Source organism: Penaeus vannamei, chromosome 9 (genome assembly GCF_042767895.1).
Source record: "Penaeus vannamei isolate JL-2024 chromosome 9, ASM4276789v1, whole genome shotgun sequence".
Taxonomy (NCBI): Eukaryota; Metazoa; Arthropoda; class Malacostraca; order Decapoda; family Penaeidae; genus Penaeus; species Penaeus vannamei.
The window spans coordinates 8,938,948-8,958,947 of NC_091557.1; the positions used below are offsets into that span (position 1 = coordinate 8,938,948).

At 39.0% G+C, this 20,000-nt stretch overlaps 1 protein-coding gene across 1 annotated transcript in view; it reads right to left on the reverse strand.

Annotated features, from left to right (window-relative positions):
- The window catches only part of LOC113821041 (centrosomal protein of 164 kDa), a 53,475-nt gene that overhangs the window by 25,306 nt on the left and 8,169 nt on the right, over positions 1-20,000 (reverse strand). Inside the window, exons 2-4 of the mRNA XM_070125247.1 lie at positions 15,114-15,225; positions 1,008-1,213; positions 101-747 (exon numbers count right to left, since the gene is read on the reverse strand). Coding sequence (XP_069981348.1) covers positions 101-747; positions 1,008-1,213; positions 15,114-15,225 — 965 coding nt within the window. The remainder of the gene's footprint in view (positions 1-100; positions 748-1,007; positions 1,214-15,113; positions 15,226-20,000) is intronic.

The window sequence follows — 20,000 nt, forward strand, 5'->3', positions numbered from 1 at the left end:
GCCACGTGTCCCGTGGCCAGAGTCCCATGAACCCTTCTCCCTCCCCCCCTGCACAGGTGTGACCGCAGCCCCCAACAGGTGTCTACCAAGCGCTACTTACCAGCTGGGCGGCGTGCGGGCCGCCTCGCCCGGCCGCCGCAATGGGCGCCAAGGGCGTGTGCTGGCCTCCTAGAGGGGGAATCCTGCCCCCGCCCATGGACCCGATGCTGCCCAGAGGTGCGGGCCCCCCCAGCGGCGGGTGGGCGAGGGGCGGCGGGCCGAGGGGCGCCCGCCCCAGGCCCCTGCCGAAGCTGTCTCTGCCGCCCAGCATGGCCGGCGGCGTCGTGGGCGGCTCGGCGTCGGTGCGCTTCCCGAGCGGGCGTGAGCGGCTGTCCCCGAGGGCGTCTGCGAGGACCTGGGGTTCCGCGGCGCCCCTGCGGTCGACGATCACGCTGCCGCCGCTGCCCTCGCTGACGTCCTCGAGGTCGTCCTCGCTGGGCGTGACGTCGTCGTCGTCGCTCCGCCCCGTGGCGCTGCCATGGCGGCCGCCCCAGGGGACTGCCCCCGACGCAGGCCGAGGGGGGCGCTGCAGGCGAGGGCGCGACGCGGCGCTTCCGGCGAAGGCGTCGCCCAAGGCAGGAGCCGCGGCCGCGTAGTCGGAGGCGACGTCGGAGGAGGAGGACGGGGCGTGGTCGGCCTGGCTCGCCTCCCGCAGGAACTCCGACACCAGGACGTCCTCGTCCGTCACCAGGTCCTCGATGCAGGAGTCTGAGGACGAGAAAGGCGGGTCAAGGCGGCTGCGACCTTCGCGTCTTCGCTCCCCTCGCCCGCCCCTTGGGACGGGCGCCTCAGGGAGCGATCGCAAGGGATTTGGCTTGGGTGGGATTTATCTCTAGGCTTTTAAAGTTCTCTTAAGGATTATCAGAATCAGCCATGCGCATTCATTACGTCACTGTTGTTACCAGTACTACTATATCCTTTTCGCCCCTCCCCCTCCCACACCCTCCCCCTATTCCCTTTCCCTTCACCTGTGCAGCTCCCCCTGCCGGCAGCGTTGGCGTGGGCGTTGCAGAAGGCGGCGCTGGCAGCTCCAGTCCCAGCAGCAGCGTGGGCGGCGGTGCCCTTAGCTCTCTCCTTGGCGATAAGGCCGCGGACGATGTCGTCGACGGGGTGCGCCCACGAACTGCCGCCCGTCGCCTGGTTGAAGAAGTACACGCCCACTCTGGGGTCCTTGCTGCAGCGGGCGGGGTTACGGGGCTAGTTATTTATCATTATTATTATTATATATATATTTTTTAAATTATTATTATCATTATTATTATTATTATTATTATTATTATTATTATTATTATTATTATTATTATCATTGTTATTACCATTTTTATTATCATTATTAGTAATATTATTATTATAATCATTGTTATTCTCATTTTTATTATCATTATTATTATTACTATTATCATTATTATCATCAACATTATTATTACTATCATTATCATTATCATTACTATAATTATCACTATTACTATTATTTTACTATCATTATCATTATCATTATTAGTATCGTTATTAACTTAATTATTATCATCGTTATCAATTTCATCATCATTAATATTATTATTATCGTAATTTTATCATCATCATTATTACTAATCTTACTATTATCATTATCATTATCATCATCATTATTATCATGACTATCATTGGCATTACCATTACCATCATTATCCCTATCACTATCCTTACCGTATCACAGATTCCAAAAGGGACACTAATGAACTCAAAATCTAATTAATCTCGAACTCTAATGAACCCAAACTCTATTTAATCTAGAACTCTAATTAACCTCGAACTCTAATGAACTCAAAATCCAATTAATCCCAAACTCTAATCAACCCAAAACCCAATTAATCCCAAACTCTAATCAACTCAAAACCCAATTAATCCCAAACGCTAATCAACTCAAACTCCAATTAATCCCAAACGCTAATCAACCCAAAACCCAATTAATCCCAAACGCTAATCAACCCAAAACCCAATTAATCCCAAACTCTAATCAACCCAAAATCCAATCAATCACAAACGCTAATCAACTCAAAACCCAATTAATCCCAAACGCTAATCAACCCAAAATCCAATCAATCCCAAACGCTAATCAACTCAAAATCCAATTAATCCCAAACGCTAATCAACCCAAAACCCAATTAATCCCAAACGCTAATCAACCCAAAATCCAATCAATCCCAAACGCTAATCAACCCAAAATCCAATTAATCCCAAACGCTAATCAACTCAAAATCCAATTAATCCCAAACGCTAATCAACCCAAAACCCAATTAATCCCAAACTCTAATCAACCCAAAACCCAATTAATCCCAAACGCTAATCAACCCAAAACCCAATTAATCCCAAACTCTAATCAACCCAAAAACCAATTAATCCCAAACGCTAATCAACCCAAAACCCAATTAATCCCAAACTCTAATCAACTCAAAACCCAATTAATCCCAAACGCTAATCAACCCAAAATCCAATCAATCACAAACGCTAATCAACTCAAAATCCAATTAATCCCAAACGCTAATCAACCCAAAACCCAATTAATCCCAAACGCTAATCAACCCAAAATCCAATTAATCCCAAACGCTAATCAACTCAAAATCCAATTAATCCCAAACGCTAATCAACCCAAAATCCAATTAATCCCAAACGCTAATCAACCCAAAATCCAATTAATCCCAAACGCTAATCAACCCAAAACCCAATTAATCCCAAACTCTAATCAACCCAAAATCCAATTAATCCCAAACGCTAATCAACTCAAAATCCAATTAATCCCAAACGCTAATCAACCCAAAACCCAATTAATCCCAAACGCTAATCAACTCAAAATCCAATTAATCCCAAACGCTAATCAACCCAAAATCCAATTAATCCCAAACTCTAATCAACCCAAAATCCAATTAATCCCAAACTCTAATCAACTCAAAATCCAATTAATCCCAAACTCTAATCAACTCAAAACCCAATTAATCCCAAACTCTAATCAGCCCAAAATCCAATTAATCCCAAACTCTAATCAACTCAAAATCCAATTAATCCCAAACTCTAATCAACTCAAAATCCAATTAATCCCAAACGCTAATCAACTCAAAATCCAATTAATCCCAAACGCTAATCAACTCAAAATCCAATTAATCCCAAACTCTAATCAACTCAAAATCCAATTAATCCCAAACTCTAATCAACTCAAAATCCAATTAATCCCAAACTCTAATCAACTCAAAATCCAATTAATCCCAAACGCTAATCAACCCAAAACCCAATTAATCCCAAACGCTAATCAACTCAAAATCCAATTAATCCCAAACTCTAATCAACCCAAAACCCAATTAATCCCAAACTCTAATCAACTCAAAATCCAATTAATCCCAAACGCTAATCAACTCAAAATCCAATTAATCCCAAACTCTAATCAACTCAAAATCCAATTAATCCCAAACTCTAATCAACCCAAAACCCAATTAATCCCAAACGCTAATCAACTCAAAATCCAATTAATCCCAAACTCTAATCAACTCAAAACCCAATTAATCCCAAACGCTAATCAACTCAAAATCCAATTAATCCCAAACGCTAATCAACCCAAAATCCAATTAATCCCAAACTCTAATCAACCCAAAATCCAATTAATCCCAAACTCTAATCAACTCAAAATCCAATTAATCCCAAACTCTAATCTACTCAAAACCCAATTAATCCCAAACTCTAATCAGCCCAAAATCCAATTAATCCCAAACCCTAATCAACTCAAAATCCAATTAATCCCAAACTCTAATCAACTCAAAATCCAATTAATCCCAAACGCTAATCAACTCAAAATCCAATTAATCCCAAACGCTAATCAACTCAAAATCCAATTAATCCCAAACTCTAATCAACCCAAAATCCAATTAATCCCAAACGCTAATCAACTCAAAATCCAATTAATCCCAAACGCTAATCAACTCAAAACCCAATTAATCCCAAACGCTAATCAACTAAAAATCCAATTAATCCCAAACGCTAATCAACCCAAAACCCAATTAATCCCAAACTCTAATCAACTCAAAATCCAATTAATCCCAAACGCTAATCAACCCAAAATCCAATTAATCCCAAACTCTAATCAACTCAAAACCCAATTAATCCCAAACTCTAATCAACTCAAAATCCAATTAATCCCAAACGCTAATCAACTCAAAACCCAATTAATCCCAAACGCTAATCAACTCAAAATCCAATTAATCCCAAACGCTAATCAACTCAAAACCCAATTAATCCCAAACGCTAATCAACTCAAAATCCAATTAATCCCAAACGCTAATCAACTCAAAATCCAATTAATCCCAAACTCTAATCAACTCAAAATCCAATTAATCCCAAACGCTAATCAACTCAAAACCCAATTAATCCCAAACTCTAATCAACTCAAAACCCAATTAATCCCAAACTCTAATCAACCCAGAATCCAATTAATCCCAAACGCTAATCAACCCAAAACCCAATTAATCCCAAACTCTAATCAACTCAAAATCCAATTAATCCCAAACGCTAATCAACCCAAAACCCAATTAATCCCAAACGCTAATCAACCCAAAATCCAATTAATCCCAAACGCTAATCAACCCAAAACCCAATTAATCCCAAACGCTAATCAACCCAAAATCCAATTAATCCCAAACGCTAATCAACCCAAAACCCAATTAATCCCAAACGCTAATCAACCCAAAATCCAATTAATCCCAAACGCTAATCAACCCAAAACCCAATTAATCCCAAACGCTAATCAACCCAAAACCCAATTAATCCCAAACTCTAATCAACTCAAAACCCAATTAATCCCAAACGCTAATCAACCCAAAACCCAATTAATCCCAAACTTTAATCAACTCAAAACCCAATTAATCCCAAACGCTACTCAACCCAAAATCCAATTAATCCCAAACTCTAATCAACTCAAAATCCAATTAATCCCAAACGCTAATCAACCCAAAACCCAATTAATCCCAAACTCTAATCAACCCAAAACCCAATTAATCCCAAACGCTAATCAACCCAAAACCCAATTAATCCCAAACGCTAATCAACCCAAAATCCAATTAATCCCAAACGCTAATCAACCCAAAACCCAATTAATCCCAAACGCTAATCAACCCAAAATCCAATTAATCCCAAACTCTAATCAACCCAAAACCATATTAATCCCAAACGCTAATCAACCCAAAACCCAATTAATCCCAAACGCTAATCAACCCAAAACCCAATTAATCCCAAACGCTAATCAACCCAAAATCCAATTATTCCCAAACGCTAATCAACTCAAAATCCAATTAATCCCAAACTCTAATCAACTCAAAATCCAATTGATCCCAAACGCTAATCAACCCAAAACCCAATTAATCCCAAACGCTAATCAACCCAAAATCCAATTAATCCCAAACTCTAATCAACTCAAAATCCAATTAATCCCAAACGCTAATCAACCCAAAATCCAATTAATCCCAAACTCTAATCAACCCAAAACCCAATTAATCCCAAACGCTAATCAACTCAAAATCCAATTAATCCCAAACGCTAATCAACTCAAAATCCAATTAATCCCAAACTCTTATCAACTCAAAATCCAATTAATCCCAAACGCTAATCAACCCAAAACCCAATTAATCCCAAACTCTAATCAACCCAAAATCCAATTAATCCCAAACGCTAATCAACTCATAATCCAATTAATCCCAAACGCTAATCAACTCAAAACCCAATTAATCCCAAACGCTAATCAACTCAAAACCCAATTAATCCCAAACGGTAATCAACCCAAAACCCAATTAATCCCAAACTCTAATCAACCCAAAATCCAATTAATCCCAAACGCTAATCAACTCAAAATCCAATTAATCCCAAACGCTAATCAACCCAAAATCCAATTAATCCCAAACGCTAATCAACCCAAAATCCAATTAATCCCAAACGCTAATCAACTCAAAATCCAATTAATCCCAAACGCTAATCAACCCAAAATCCAATTAATCCCAAACTCTAATCAACCCAAAATCCAATTAATCCCAAACTCTAATCAACTCAAAATCCAATTAATCCCAAACGCTAATAAACTCAAAATCCAATTAATCCCAAACGCTAATCAACCCAAAACCCAATTAATCCCAAACGCTAATCAACCCAAAATCCAATTAATCCCAAACGCTAATCAACCCAAAACCCAATTAATCCCAAACTCTAATCAACCCAAAACCCAATAAATCCCAAACGCTAATCAACCCAAAACCCAATCAATCCCAAACGCTAATCAACCCAAAACCCAATTAATCCCAAACGCAAATCAACCCAAAATCCAATTAATCCCAAACGCTAATCAACTCAAAATCCAATTAATCCCAAACTCTAATCAACTCAAAATCCAATTAATCCCAAACGCTAATCAACTCAAAACCCAATTAATCCCAAACTCTAACCAACTCAAAATCCAATTAATCCCAAACGCTAATCAACCCAAAATCCAATTAATCCCAAACGCTAATCAACCCAAAATCCAATTAATCCCAAACTCTAATCAACTCAAAATCCAATTAATCCCAAACTCTAATCAACTCAAAATCCAATTAATCCCAAACTCTAATCAACTCAAAATCCAATTAATCCCAAACGCTAATCAACTCAAAATCCAATTAATCCCAAACTCTAATAAACTCAAAATCCAATTAATCCCAAACACTAATCAACCCAAAATCCAATTAATCCCAAACGCTAATCAACTCAAAATCCAATTAATCCCAAACGCTAATCAACTCAAAATCCAATTAATCCCAAACGCTAATCAACCCAAAATCCAATTAATCCCAAACGCTAATCAACTCAAAATCCAATTAATCCCAAACTCTAATCAACTCAAAATCCAATTAATCCCAAACTCTTATCAACCCAAAATCCAATTAATCCTAAACGCTAATCAACTCAAAATCCAATTAATCCCAAACTCTAATCAACTCAAAATCCAATTAATCCCAAACGCTAATCAACTCAAAATCCAATTAATCCCAAACTCTAATCAACTCAAAATCCAATTAATCCCAAACGCTAATCAACCCAAAATCCAATTAATCCCAAACGCTAATCAACTCAAAATCCAATTAATCCCAAACGCTAATCAACTCAAAATCCAATTAATCCCAAACGCTAATCAACCCAAAACCCAATTAATCCAAAACGCTAATCAACTCAAAATCCAATTAATCCCAAACGCTAATCAACCCAAAACCCAATTAATCCCAAACTCTAATCAACCCAAAATCCAATTAATCCCAAACGCTAATCAACCCAAAATCCAATTAATCCCAAACTCTAATCAACCCAAAACCCAATTAATCCCAAACGCTAATCAACTCAAAATCCAATTAATCCCAAACGCTAATCAACCCAAAATCCAATTAATCCCAAACGCTAATCAACCCAAAACCCAATTAATCCCAAACGCTAATCAACCCAAAACCCAATTAATCCCAAACTCTAATCAACCCAAAATCCAATTAATCCCAAACGCTAATCAACCCAAAATCCAATTAATCCCAAACGCTAATCAACTCAAAACCCAATTAATCCCAAACGCTAATCAACTCAAAATCCAATTAATCCCAAACGCTAATCAACCCAAAACCCAATTAATCCCAAACGCTAATCAACCCAAAACCCAATTAATCCCAAACGCTAATCAACCCAAAATCCAATTAATCCCAAACTCTAATCAACCCAAAACCCAATTAATCCCAAACGCTAATCAACTCAAAATCCAATTAATCCCAAACTCTAATCAACCCAAAATCCAATTAATCCCAAATGCTAATCAACCCAAAATCCAATTAATCCCAAACGCTAATCAACTCAAAACCCAATTAATCCCAAACTCTAATCAACTCAAAATCCAATTAATCCCAAACTCTAATCAACCCAAAACCCAATTAATCCCAAACGCTAATCAACTCAAAATCCAATTAATCCCAAACGCTAATCAACCCAAAATCCAATTAATCCTAAACGCTAATCAACTCAAAATCCAATTAATCCCAAACGCTAATCAACTCAAAATCCAATTAATCCCAAACTCTAATCAACTCAAAATCCAATTAATCCCAAACTCTAATCAACCCAAAATCCAATTAATCCCAAACTCTAATCAACCCAAAATCCAATTAATCCCAAACTCTAATCAACTCAAAATCCAATTAATCCCAAACTCTAATCAACTCAAAATCCAATTAATCCCAAACTCTAGTCAACTCAAAACCCAATTAATCCCAAACTCTAATCAACTCAAAATCCAATTAATCCCAAACTCTAATCAACCCAAAATCCAATTAATCCCAAACGCTAATCAACCCAAAATCCAATTAATCCCAAACTCTAATCAACCCAAAATCCAATTAATCCCAAACGCTAATCAACCCAAAACCCAATTAATCCCAAACTCTAATCAACCCAAAATCCAATTAATCCCAAACGCTAATCAACTCAAAATCCAATTAATCCCAAACTCTAATCAACCCAAAACCCAATTAATCCCAAACTCTAATAAACTCAAAATCCAATTGATCCCAAACGCTAATCAACCCAAAACCCAATTAATCCCAAACGCTAATCAACTCAAAATCCAATTAATCCCAAAATCTAATCAACTCAAAACCCAATTAATCCCAAACGCTAACCAACCCAAAACCCAATTAATCCCAAACTCTAATCAACTCAAAACCCAATTAATCCCAGACTCTAATCAACTCAAAATCCAATTAATCCCAGACTCTAATCAACTCAAAATCCAATTAATCCCAAACTCTAATCAACTCAAAATCCAATTAATCCCAAACTCTAATCAACTCAAAATCCAATTAATCCCAAACTCTAATCAACTCAAAATCCAATTAATCCCAAACGCTAATGAACCCAAAACCCAATTAATCCCAAACTCTAATCAACCCAAAATCCAATTAATCCCAAAGTCTAATCAACCCAAAATCCAATTAATCCCAAACGCTAATCAACTCAAAACCCAATTAATCCCAAACGGTAATCAACCCAAAACCCAATTAATCCCAAACTCTAATCAACCCAAAACCCAATTAATCCCAAACTCTAATCAACCCAAAATCCAATTAATCCCAAACGCTAATCAACTCAAAACCCAATTAATCCCAAACGCTAATCAACTCAAAATCCAATTAATCCCAAACGCTAATCAACTCAAAACCCAATTAATCCCAAACTCTAATCAACCCAAAACCCAATTAATCCCAAACTCTAATCAACCCAAAACCCAATTAATCCCAAACGCTAATCAACTCAAAATCCAATTAATCCCAAACGCTAATCAACCCAAAACCCAATTAATCCCAAACGCTAATCAACCCAAAATCCAATTAATCCCAAACGCTAATCAATTCAAAATCCAATTAATCCCAAACGCTAATCAACTCAAAATCCAATTAATCCCAAACGCTAATCAACCCAAAACCCAATTAATCCCAAACTCTAATCAACTCAAAACCCAATTAATCCCAAACGCTAATCAACCCAAAACCCAATTAATCCCAAACGCTAATCAACCCAAAATCCAATTAATCCCAAACGCTAACCAACCCAAAACCCAATTAATCCCAAACGCTAATCAACTCAAAATCCAATTAATCCCAAACGCTAACCAACCCAAAACCCAATTAATCCCAAACGCTAATCAACCCAAAACCCAATTAATCCCAAACGCTAATCAACCCAAAACCCAATTAATCCCAAACGCTAATCAATTCAAAATCCAATTAATCCCAAACTCTAATCAACTCAAAATCCAATTAATCCCAAACGCTAATCAACTCAAAATCCAATTAATCCCAAACGCTAACCAACCCAAAATCCAATTAATCCCAAACGCTAATCAACTCAAAATCCAATTAATCCCAAACGCTAATCAACTCAAAATCCAATTAATCCCAAACGCTAATCAACTCAAAATCCAATTAATCCCAAACGCTAATCAACTCAAAATCCAATTAATCCCAAACGCTAACCAACCCAAAATCCAATTAATCCCAAACGCTAATCAACTCAAAATCCAATTAATCCCAAACGCTAATCAACTCAAAATCCAATTAATCCCAAACGCTAATCAACCCAAAACCCAATTAATCCCAAACGCTAATCAACTCAAAATCCAATTAATCCCAAACGCTAATCAACCCAAAACCCAATTAATCCCAAACGCTAATCAACCCAAAATCCAATTAATCCCAAACGCTAATCAACTCAAAATCCAATTAATCCCAAACGCTAATCAACTCAAAATCCAATTAATCCCAAACTCTAATCAACTCAAAATCCAATTAATCCCAAACGCTAATCAACTCAAAATCCAATTAATCCCAAACGCTAATCAACTCAAAATCCAATTAATCCCAAACTCAAATCAACCCAAAACCCAATTAATCCCAAACGCTAATCAACTCAAAATCCAATTAATCCCAAACGCTAATCAACTCAAAACCCAATTAATCCCAAACTCTAATCAACTCAAAATCCAATTAATCCCAAACTCTAATCAACTCAAAATCCAATTAATCCCAAACGCTAATCAACTCAAAATCCAATTAATCCCAAACCCTAACCAACCCAAAATCCAATTAATCCCAAACGCTAATCAACCCAAAATCCAATTAATCCCAAACGCTAATCAACTCAAAATCCAATTAATCCCAAACGCTAATCAACTCAAAATCCAATTAATCCCAAACGCTAACCAACCCAAAATCCAATTAATCCCAAACGCTAATCAACCCAAAATCCAATTAATCCCAAACGCTAATCAACTCAAAACCCAATTAATCCCAAACGCTAATCAACTCAAAATCCAATTAATCCCAAACGCTAATCAACCCAAAACCCAATTAATCCCAAACGCTAATCAACTCAAAATCCAATTAATCCCAAACGCTAATCAACCCAAAACCCAATTAATCCCAAACTCTAATCAACTCAAAATCCAATTAATCCCAAACGCTAATCAACCCAAAACCCAATTAATCCCAAACGATAATCAACCCAAAATCCAATTAATCCCAAACGCTAACCAACCCAAAACCCAATTAATCCCAAACGCTAATCAACTCAAAATCCAATTAATCCCAAACGCTAATCAACCCAAAACCCAATTAATCCCAAACGCTAATCAACCCAAAATCCAATTAATCCCAAACGCTAATCAACTCAAAATCCAATTAATCCCAAACGCTAATCAACCCAAAACCCAATTAATCCCAAACGCTAATCAACCCAAAATCCAATTAATCCCAAACGCTAACCAACCCAAAACCCAATTAATCCCAAACGCTAATCAACTCAAAATCCAATTAATCCCAAACGCTAATCAACCCAAAACCCAATTAATCCCAAACGCTAATCAATTCAAAATCCAATTAATCCCAAACGCTAATCAATTCAAAATCCAATTAATCCCAAACGCTAATCAACCCAAAACCCAATTAATCCCAAACGCTAATCAACCCAAAACCCAATTAATCCCAAACGCTAATCAACCCAAAATCCAATTAATCCCAAACTCTAATCAACCCAAAACCCAATTAATCCCAAACGCTAATCAACCCAAAACCCAATTAATCCCAAACGCTAATCAATTCAAAATCCAATTAATCCCAAACGCTAATCAACCCAAAACCCAATTAATCCCAAACGCTAATCAACCCAAAACCCAATTAATCCCAAACGCTAATCAACCCAAAACCCAATTAATCCCAAACGCTAATCAACCCAAAACCCAATTAATCCCAAACGCTAATCAACTCAAAATCCAATTAATCCCAAACGCTAATCAACCCAAAACCCAATTAATCCCAAACGCTAATCAACCCAAAACCCAATTAATCCCAAACGCTAATCAACCCAAAATCCAATTAATCCCAAACTCTAATCAACCCAAAACCCAATTAATCCCAAACGCTAATCAACTCAAAATCCAATTAATCCCAAACGCTAATCAACTCAAAATCCAATTAATCCCAAACGCTAATCAACCCAAAACCCAATTAATCCCAAACGCTAATCAACCCAAAATCCAATTAATCCCAAACGCTAATCAACCCAAAACCCAATTAATCCCAAACGCTAATCAATTCAAAATCCAATTAATCCCAAACGCTAATCAACTCAAAATCCAATTAATCCCAAACTCTAATCAACTCAAAATCCAATTAATCCCAAACGCTAATCAACTCAAAATCCAATTAATCCCAAACGCTAATCAACCCAAAACCCAATTAATCCCAAACTCTAATCAACTCAAAACCCAATTAATCCCAAACGCTAATCAATTCAAAATCCAATTAATCCCAAACGCTAATCAACCCAAAACCCAATTAATCCCAAACGCTAATCAACCCAAAACCCAATTAATCCCAAACGCTAATCAACTCAAAATCCAATTAATCCCAAACGCTAATCAATTCAAAACCCAATTAATCCCAAACGATAATTAACCCAAAACCCAATTAATCCCAAACGCTAATCAACTCAAAATCCAATTAATCCCAAACGCTAATCAACCCAAAACCCAATTAATCCCAAACGCTAATCAACTCAAAATCCAATTAATCCCAAACGCTAACCAACCCAAAACCCAATTAATCCCAAACGCTAATCAATTCAAAATCCAATTAATCCCAAACGCTAATCAACCCAAAACCCAATTAATCCCAAACGCTAATCAACTCAAAATCCAATTAATCCCAAACGCTAATCAATTCAAAATCCAATTAATCCCAAACGCTAATCAACCCAAAACCCAATTAATCCCAAACGCTAATCAACTCAAAACCCAATTAATCCCAAACGATAATTAACCCAAAATCCAATTAATCCCAAACGCTAATCAACCCAAAACCCAATTAATCCCAAACGCTAATCAACCCAAAACCCAATTAATCCCAAACGCTAATCAACTCAAAATCCAATTAATCCCAAACGCTAATCAATTCAAAATCCAATTAATCCCAAACGCTAATCAACCCAAAACCCAATTAATCCCAAACGCTAATCAACTCAAAATCCAATTAATCCCAAACGCTAATCAACTCAAAACCCAATTAATCCCAAACGATAATTAACCCAAAATCCAATTAATCCCAAACGCTAATCAACCCAAAACCCAATTAATCCCAAACGCTAATCAACCCAAAACCCAATTAATCCCAAACTCTAATCAACTCAAAACCCAATTAATCCCAAACGCTAATCAATTCAAAATCCAATTAATCCCAAACGCTAATCAACCCAAAACCCAATTAATCCCAAACGCTAATCAACCCAAAATCCAATTAACCCAAACGCTAATCAACCCAAAATCCAATTAACCCAAACGCTAATCAACTCAAAACCCAATTAATCCCAAACGCTAATCAACCCAAAACCCAATTAATCCCAAACGCTAATCAACCCAAAACCCAATTAATCCCAAACGCTAATCAACTCAAAATCCAATTAATCCCAAACGCTAATCAACTCAAAACCCAATTAATCCCAAACGCTAATCAATTCAAAATCCAATTAATCCCAAACGCTAATCAACCCAAAACCCAATTAATCCCAAACGCTAATCAACCCAAAACCCAATTAATCCCAAACGCTAATCAACCCAAAACCCAATTAATCCCAAACGCTAATCAACCCAAAACCCAATTAATCCCAAACGCTAATCAACTCAAAATCCAATTAATCCCAAACTCTAATCAACCCAAAACCCAATTAATCCCAAACGCTAATCAACCCAAAACCCAATTAATCCCAAACTCTAATCAACCCAAAACCCAATTAATCCCAAACGCTAATCAATTCAAAATCCAATTAATCCCAAACGCTAATCAACACAAAATCCAATTAATCCCAAACGCTAATCAACCCAAAACCCAATTAATCCCAAACGCTAATCAACCCAAAACCCAATTAATCCCAAACGCTAATCAACCCAAAACCCAATTAATCCCAAACGCTAATCAACTCAAAATCCAATTAATCCCAAACGCTAATCAACCCAAAACCCAATTAATCCCAAACGCTAATCAACCCAAAATCCAATTAATCCCAAACGCTAATCAACCCAAAACCCAATTAATCCCAAACGCTAATCAATTCAAAATCCAATTAATCCCAAACGCTAATCAACTCAAAATCCAATTAATCCCAAACTCTAATCAACTCAAAATCCAATTAATCCCAAACGCTAATCAACTCAAAATCCAATTAATCCCAAACGCTAATCAACTCAAAATCCAATTAATCCCAAACGCAAATCAACTCAAAATCCAATTAATCCCAAACTCTAATCAACTCAAAACCCAATTAATCCCAAACGCTAATCAATTCAAAACCCAATTAATCCCAAACGCTAATCAACTCAAAACCCAATTAATCCCAAACTCTAATCAACTCAAAATCCAATTAATCCCAAACGCTAATCAACTCAAAATCCAATTAATCCCAAACTCTAATCAACTCAAAATCCAATTAATCCCAAACGCTAATCAACTCAAAACCCAATTAATCCCAAACTCTAATCAACTCAAAATCCAATTAATCCCAAACTCTAATCAACTCAAAATCCAATTAATCCCAAACGCTAATCAACCCAAAACCCAATTAATCCCAAACGCTAATCAACTCAAAATCCAATTAATCCCAAACTCTAATCAACTCAAAATCCAATTAATCCCAAACTCTAATCAACCCAAAACCCAATTAATCCCAAACGCTAATCAACCCAAAATCCAATTAATCCCAAACGCTAATCAACCCAAAACCCAATTAATCCCAAACTCTAATCAACTCAAAATCCAATTAATCCCAAACGCTAATCAACTCAAAATCCAATTAATCCCAAACTCTAATCAACTCAAAATCCAATTAATCCCAAACGCTAATCAACCCAAAACCCAATTAATCCCAAACGCTAACCAACCCAAAACCCAATTAATCCCAACCTCCCGCGCCCTCCCACCAAACCCCCAGAGACGAGCCGAGCCGAGACTCACACGGGCGCCCACGGCTTGGGCAGCGGCTGCAGGAGGGCGGTGCGGGCGAGGGGCACCAGCTGGGGTTCTCGCTCGGGGTCGATGCCCAACACGCTGCAGTACTCGAGCACCTCTGCAACACAAGGGAACGGGCTGTAGGCTGTGCTGGGTTGAGGGGTTGTAGGGTTGTAGGGCTGTGGGGTTGAGGGGTTGTAGGGTTGTAGGGCTGTGGGGTTGAGGGGTTGTAGGGCTGTGGGGTTGAGGGGTTGTAGGGTTGTAAGGCTGTGGGGTTGCGGGGGTTGAGGGGTTGTAGGGCTGTGGGGTTGAGGGTTGCGGGGTTACAGGCTGTGGGGTTGTGGGGTTACATGCGGTGGGGTTACGAGGTTATAGGGTCGTAGAGTTGTGGGGGTTGCGGGGGTTGAGGGGTTGTAGAGCTGTGGGGTTGCGGGGTTGTGGGCTTAAAGGCAGTGGAGTTGTGACAGAGAGATCATATTCTTTTTTCGAATACTGTAACTTACAAGGCACACCATACCCCGGGTGCCTCAGACAGTGCCAACCAACATAACGGTATACCCAGAGTGCAACTTAAAACTCATTCACACACACACACAAACGCAAATACACCATGAATATACTCCCTCCCCATACCAACACATACACAATGCGCGCATATACAGTTAAAATACAATTATTATCCTCATTATTGATAATCATCATCATTTTTATCATCATGTTTTTTTTCATCATTATCATTTTTATCATCATGTTTTTTTTCATCATTATCATTACCACTATCACTACCATCGTCATCATTCTTAGTATTACCATAAACATTACCATTAATACCGTCATTAACATCACAATGACCAAAACCATCATCAAAGCCATAATCATTTCCATTATCATCATCGCTATCATCATTAACAGCCTCATACACAAAATCACGCGCACGCATCTGACTGAAATTCGCACAATTATTTTGAGTCGCGCGGATGACGCAAGGTACCCGGATGTAAACAAACAGATGCGCTCTGAGATGCGGGCTGGGTGACCTTCAGAGAGAGAGAGAGAGAGAGAGAGAGAGAGAGAGAGAGAGAGAGAGAGAGAGAGAGAGAGAGAGAGAGAGAGAGAGAGAGAGAGAGAGAGAGAGAGAGAGAGAGAGAGAGAGAGAGAGAGAGAGAGAGAGAGAGAGAGAGAGAGAGAGAGAGAGAGAGAGAGAGAGAGAGAGAGAGAGAGAGAGAGAGAGAGAGAGAGAGCGCTTCTGGGTCCGATACCCACAAAACACACGTGGGTGACGTTTGTGTGTGTTCCCCAAAGGTCACAGATTAGGGAAAAGGGTAAGAGGAAAATGGAGTGAGAGCGAGAGGAGAGTGGAGGGAGGGAGGGAGGGAGGGAGGGAGGGAGGGAGGGCAGGAGGGAGGGAGGGAGGGAGGGAGGGAGGGAGGGGAGGGAGGGGAGGGAGGGAGGGAGGGAGGGAGGGAGGGAGGGAGGGAGGGAGGGAGGGAGGGAGGGAGGGAGGGAGGGAGGGAGGGAGGGAGGGAGGGAGGGCGTGCGGGCGGGCGGGCGGGCGGGCGGGTGGGAGGGATGGGAGGGGAGGGAGAGAGGGAGGGGAGGGGAGGGGAGGGAGAATGGGGGGGAGGATAGGGAGGGAAAAGGGCGAGCGTAATTAGAGAGAGCAGTGAGGTAGGGAAGCGGAGAGAGGGGGGGGGGCGGTGCAAGAACTGAGGGAGATGAAAATCCATGTGCATGGCAAGGAAGGGGAGGGAGGGGGAGGGGGGAGGGCGAGAGGAGAAGGAGGAGGGGGGAAGAGATGGAGAAGGAGAAGGATTAAGAAGAAGAAGAAGAAGAGGAGGATGAGAGGGAAGAGTGAGGAGGGACAACACGCGAGGGAGAGAGGAATTAGAGGAAGGAGGGAAGATCGAGGGAGGAGGGAAGACGGGCGAAAGAGAGAAGATCGAGAGAAGCGATAAAAGATAAGAAACGTGGAAGCAAGAAGAGAAAAAGAAAGGAACGAGAGAGGAGGAAGAGCAAAACGAGAGAGAGAAAAGAGAAAAAAGGAATAAGGAAGTGGACAAAGAAAAAAATGATCATATGAACAGAACAGAAAAGATAAAATAAAAAGAGAAGAACGAAAAAAAAGACATAAAAAGACGCGAAGATACAAATTGCGAGACGGAAAAAAATAAGAACGAAGGAAACATTTAAAAAAACACAATAAAAAAACAAAAAAACAGACAAAAAAAGGCGAGAAAATACAAAAAGCGAGAGAGTAGGGAGGGGGAGGGGGGGAGGCAAGAGACCGGAAGTTGCCATTGTGCCTCAAAATATCAACCGAAATGGCAATCATGATTCATGCACAGATCGCCCGAGCCGCGGCCTGCCTGACGCCATGCATTGTTAAACGTCTTGATTTTTTTTTTTCTTTTTTTTTCTTTTTTTTTAAGGAAAGGGCGGAGGGGAAGGTGAGGGAAGGAGGGAGGGAGGGAAGAAAGAATGGAAAAATGGAAGAAAGGTAGGAAAGAAGGAAGAAAGAAATTCAGAAAAGAAGAAAGGAAAAAAGGAAATAAAATAAAAGAAAAGAAGCAAGAAAAGGCGGGAGAGAAACGAAAACATCCTTCTGTTCCCTTAGATTCCCGCTTCTAGTCTGAGGCCTTAATGGTGACGCTCGCTAATGACCGGTTAATGGTTAACAATTAATAATAACGATAAGATTTGGCAGTTTACGGCCAATGGCGACCAGCGGATAACGGAAAGGATAACACGGATTGGAAAATGGATAATGGGTGAACACGTTAATTTAAAGGCCTGTGACGTCACATGCTTTCTCCTATTCTTGAAATTATGGATCATATAATTCATCTAAAAAATAAATAAATAAATAAAGAGAAATAGAGAGAAATCATATACCAGATCTTACGAAGAATAATAATAAATAAATAAATAAGTAACCCTCCTCCAATTCACAATTTTCCCGCCTTTATCTGCGTGCTCCCTCATCCACCTGCCTGCTTGTTTGCTTGCATATCCATCTACCTGCATGTCTGCTACGCTCCCTAGCTGCTAGTTTAATTATTTTATTTTTTTGTTTAGACTCCGAGAGAAAAAATACAGTTAAAACACTTTTTTTCCTTGTCATTAAAAAAAAAAAGTATAATCATGTGGTCAGATAAACATGCATGTGTACATTATACACATCAAAGCAGACGTAGACACAGGTACAGACCCCCCCCCTCCCCGCCCCAACAGACATGAATGCATCCCTCCCCAACACGCACGCTCGCACACACGCACACACACACACACACACACACACACACACACACACACACACACACACACACACACACACACACACACACACACACACACACACACACATACACACACTTCCCCCAACACACACATACACACACACACACACACACACACACACACACACACACACACACACACACACACACACACACACACACACACACACACACACACACACACACACACCAACCCCCAACCCACACACAGTACATGCACATCAGGAGCATCCGCACCTCCGTAGCCAAAGAAGGTCAGAAGGTCAGACAAGGTGTTATTCGCCACCTGAAGGTCATAGGCAAAGGTCATGAAACCCGCATACGTGGAAGAAAACGCACACATGTAAATCTAAACTCACGCACGAACATACATAAACACACACATACAAAAACAAATGCACTTTGAGATGCGGGTTGGGTAACCTAGAGAGAGAGAGAGAGAGAGAGAGAGAGAGAGAGAGAGAGAGAGAGAGAGAGAGAGAGAGAGAGAGAGAGAGAGAGAGAGAGAGAGAGAGAGAGAGAGAGAGAGAGAGAGGAGAGAGAGAGGAGAGAGAGAGGAGAGAGAGAGGAGAGAGAGAGGAGAGAGAGAGAGAGAGGAGAAGAGAAAAGAGAAGAGAAGAGAAAAGATAAAAGAAAGGAAAAGAAAAGCAAAGGGAAAAGAAAGAAAACAAAAGAGAAGAGAAGAAAAAAGAAAGAGAAAGAAAGAGAAAAAGAGAATAACAAAGACAACGACAAAGAGAAGAGAAGAGAGGAAGGAAGAGAAAAGAAAAATAAAGAAAGAAAGAAAGAGAAAAAGAGAATAACAAAGACAACGACACGGAGAAAAGAAGAGAGAAGAGAAAAGAAAAAAAAAGAAAGAGAAAGAAAGAGAAAAAAAGAGAATGACTAAGACAACAACAAGGTGAAGAGAAGAGAGGAGAGGAGAGGAACGTAAAGAAAAATAAAGAAAGAGAAAGAAAGAGAAAAATAGATTGACAAAGGTCAGCGGTCCGGGTGAGGTAGCGAAGGCTGACTCACGAGACTGACTCACGTGACTCATGACTGACCTACGTGACTCATGACTGACCTACGTGACTCACGACGGCATACCTGAACAGATTGGTAGAGACAAAGGCAGAGAAAAGACAGAAAGAATGAAAAAGGACGTGTATATATGTATATATATATATATATATATATATATATATATATATATATATACATATATATATAGATAGATAGATAGATAGATAGATAGATAGATAGATAGATAGATAGATAGATAGATAGATAGATAGATAGATAGATAGATAGACAGAGAGATAGATAGATAGATATATCATATAACTATATATATACACTAATAATATAAATAATGAAGATAATGAATAATAGTAATAATAGTAATAATATAGACACCAATAACAACAACAACAATAATAGTAATAATAAAAAAACAATAATAACAACAATAAAAATAATAAGGAAATAATAAAATAATAAGGAAAAAATAACAATAATAAGAAGAATGACAATAATAATAATAACAGTAAAGATAATAAGAATAATGATAATAACAATAATGATAATAATAATAATAAATAACAATAATAACAAT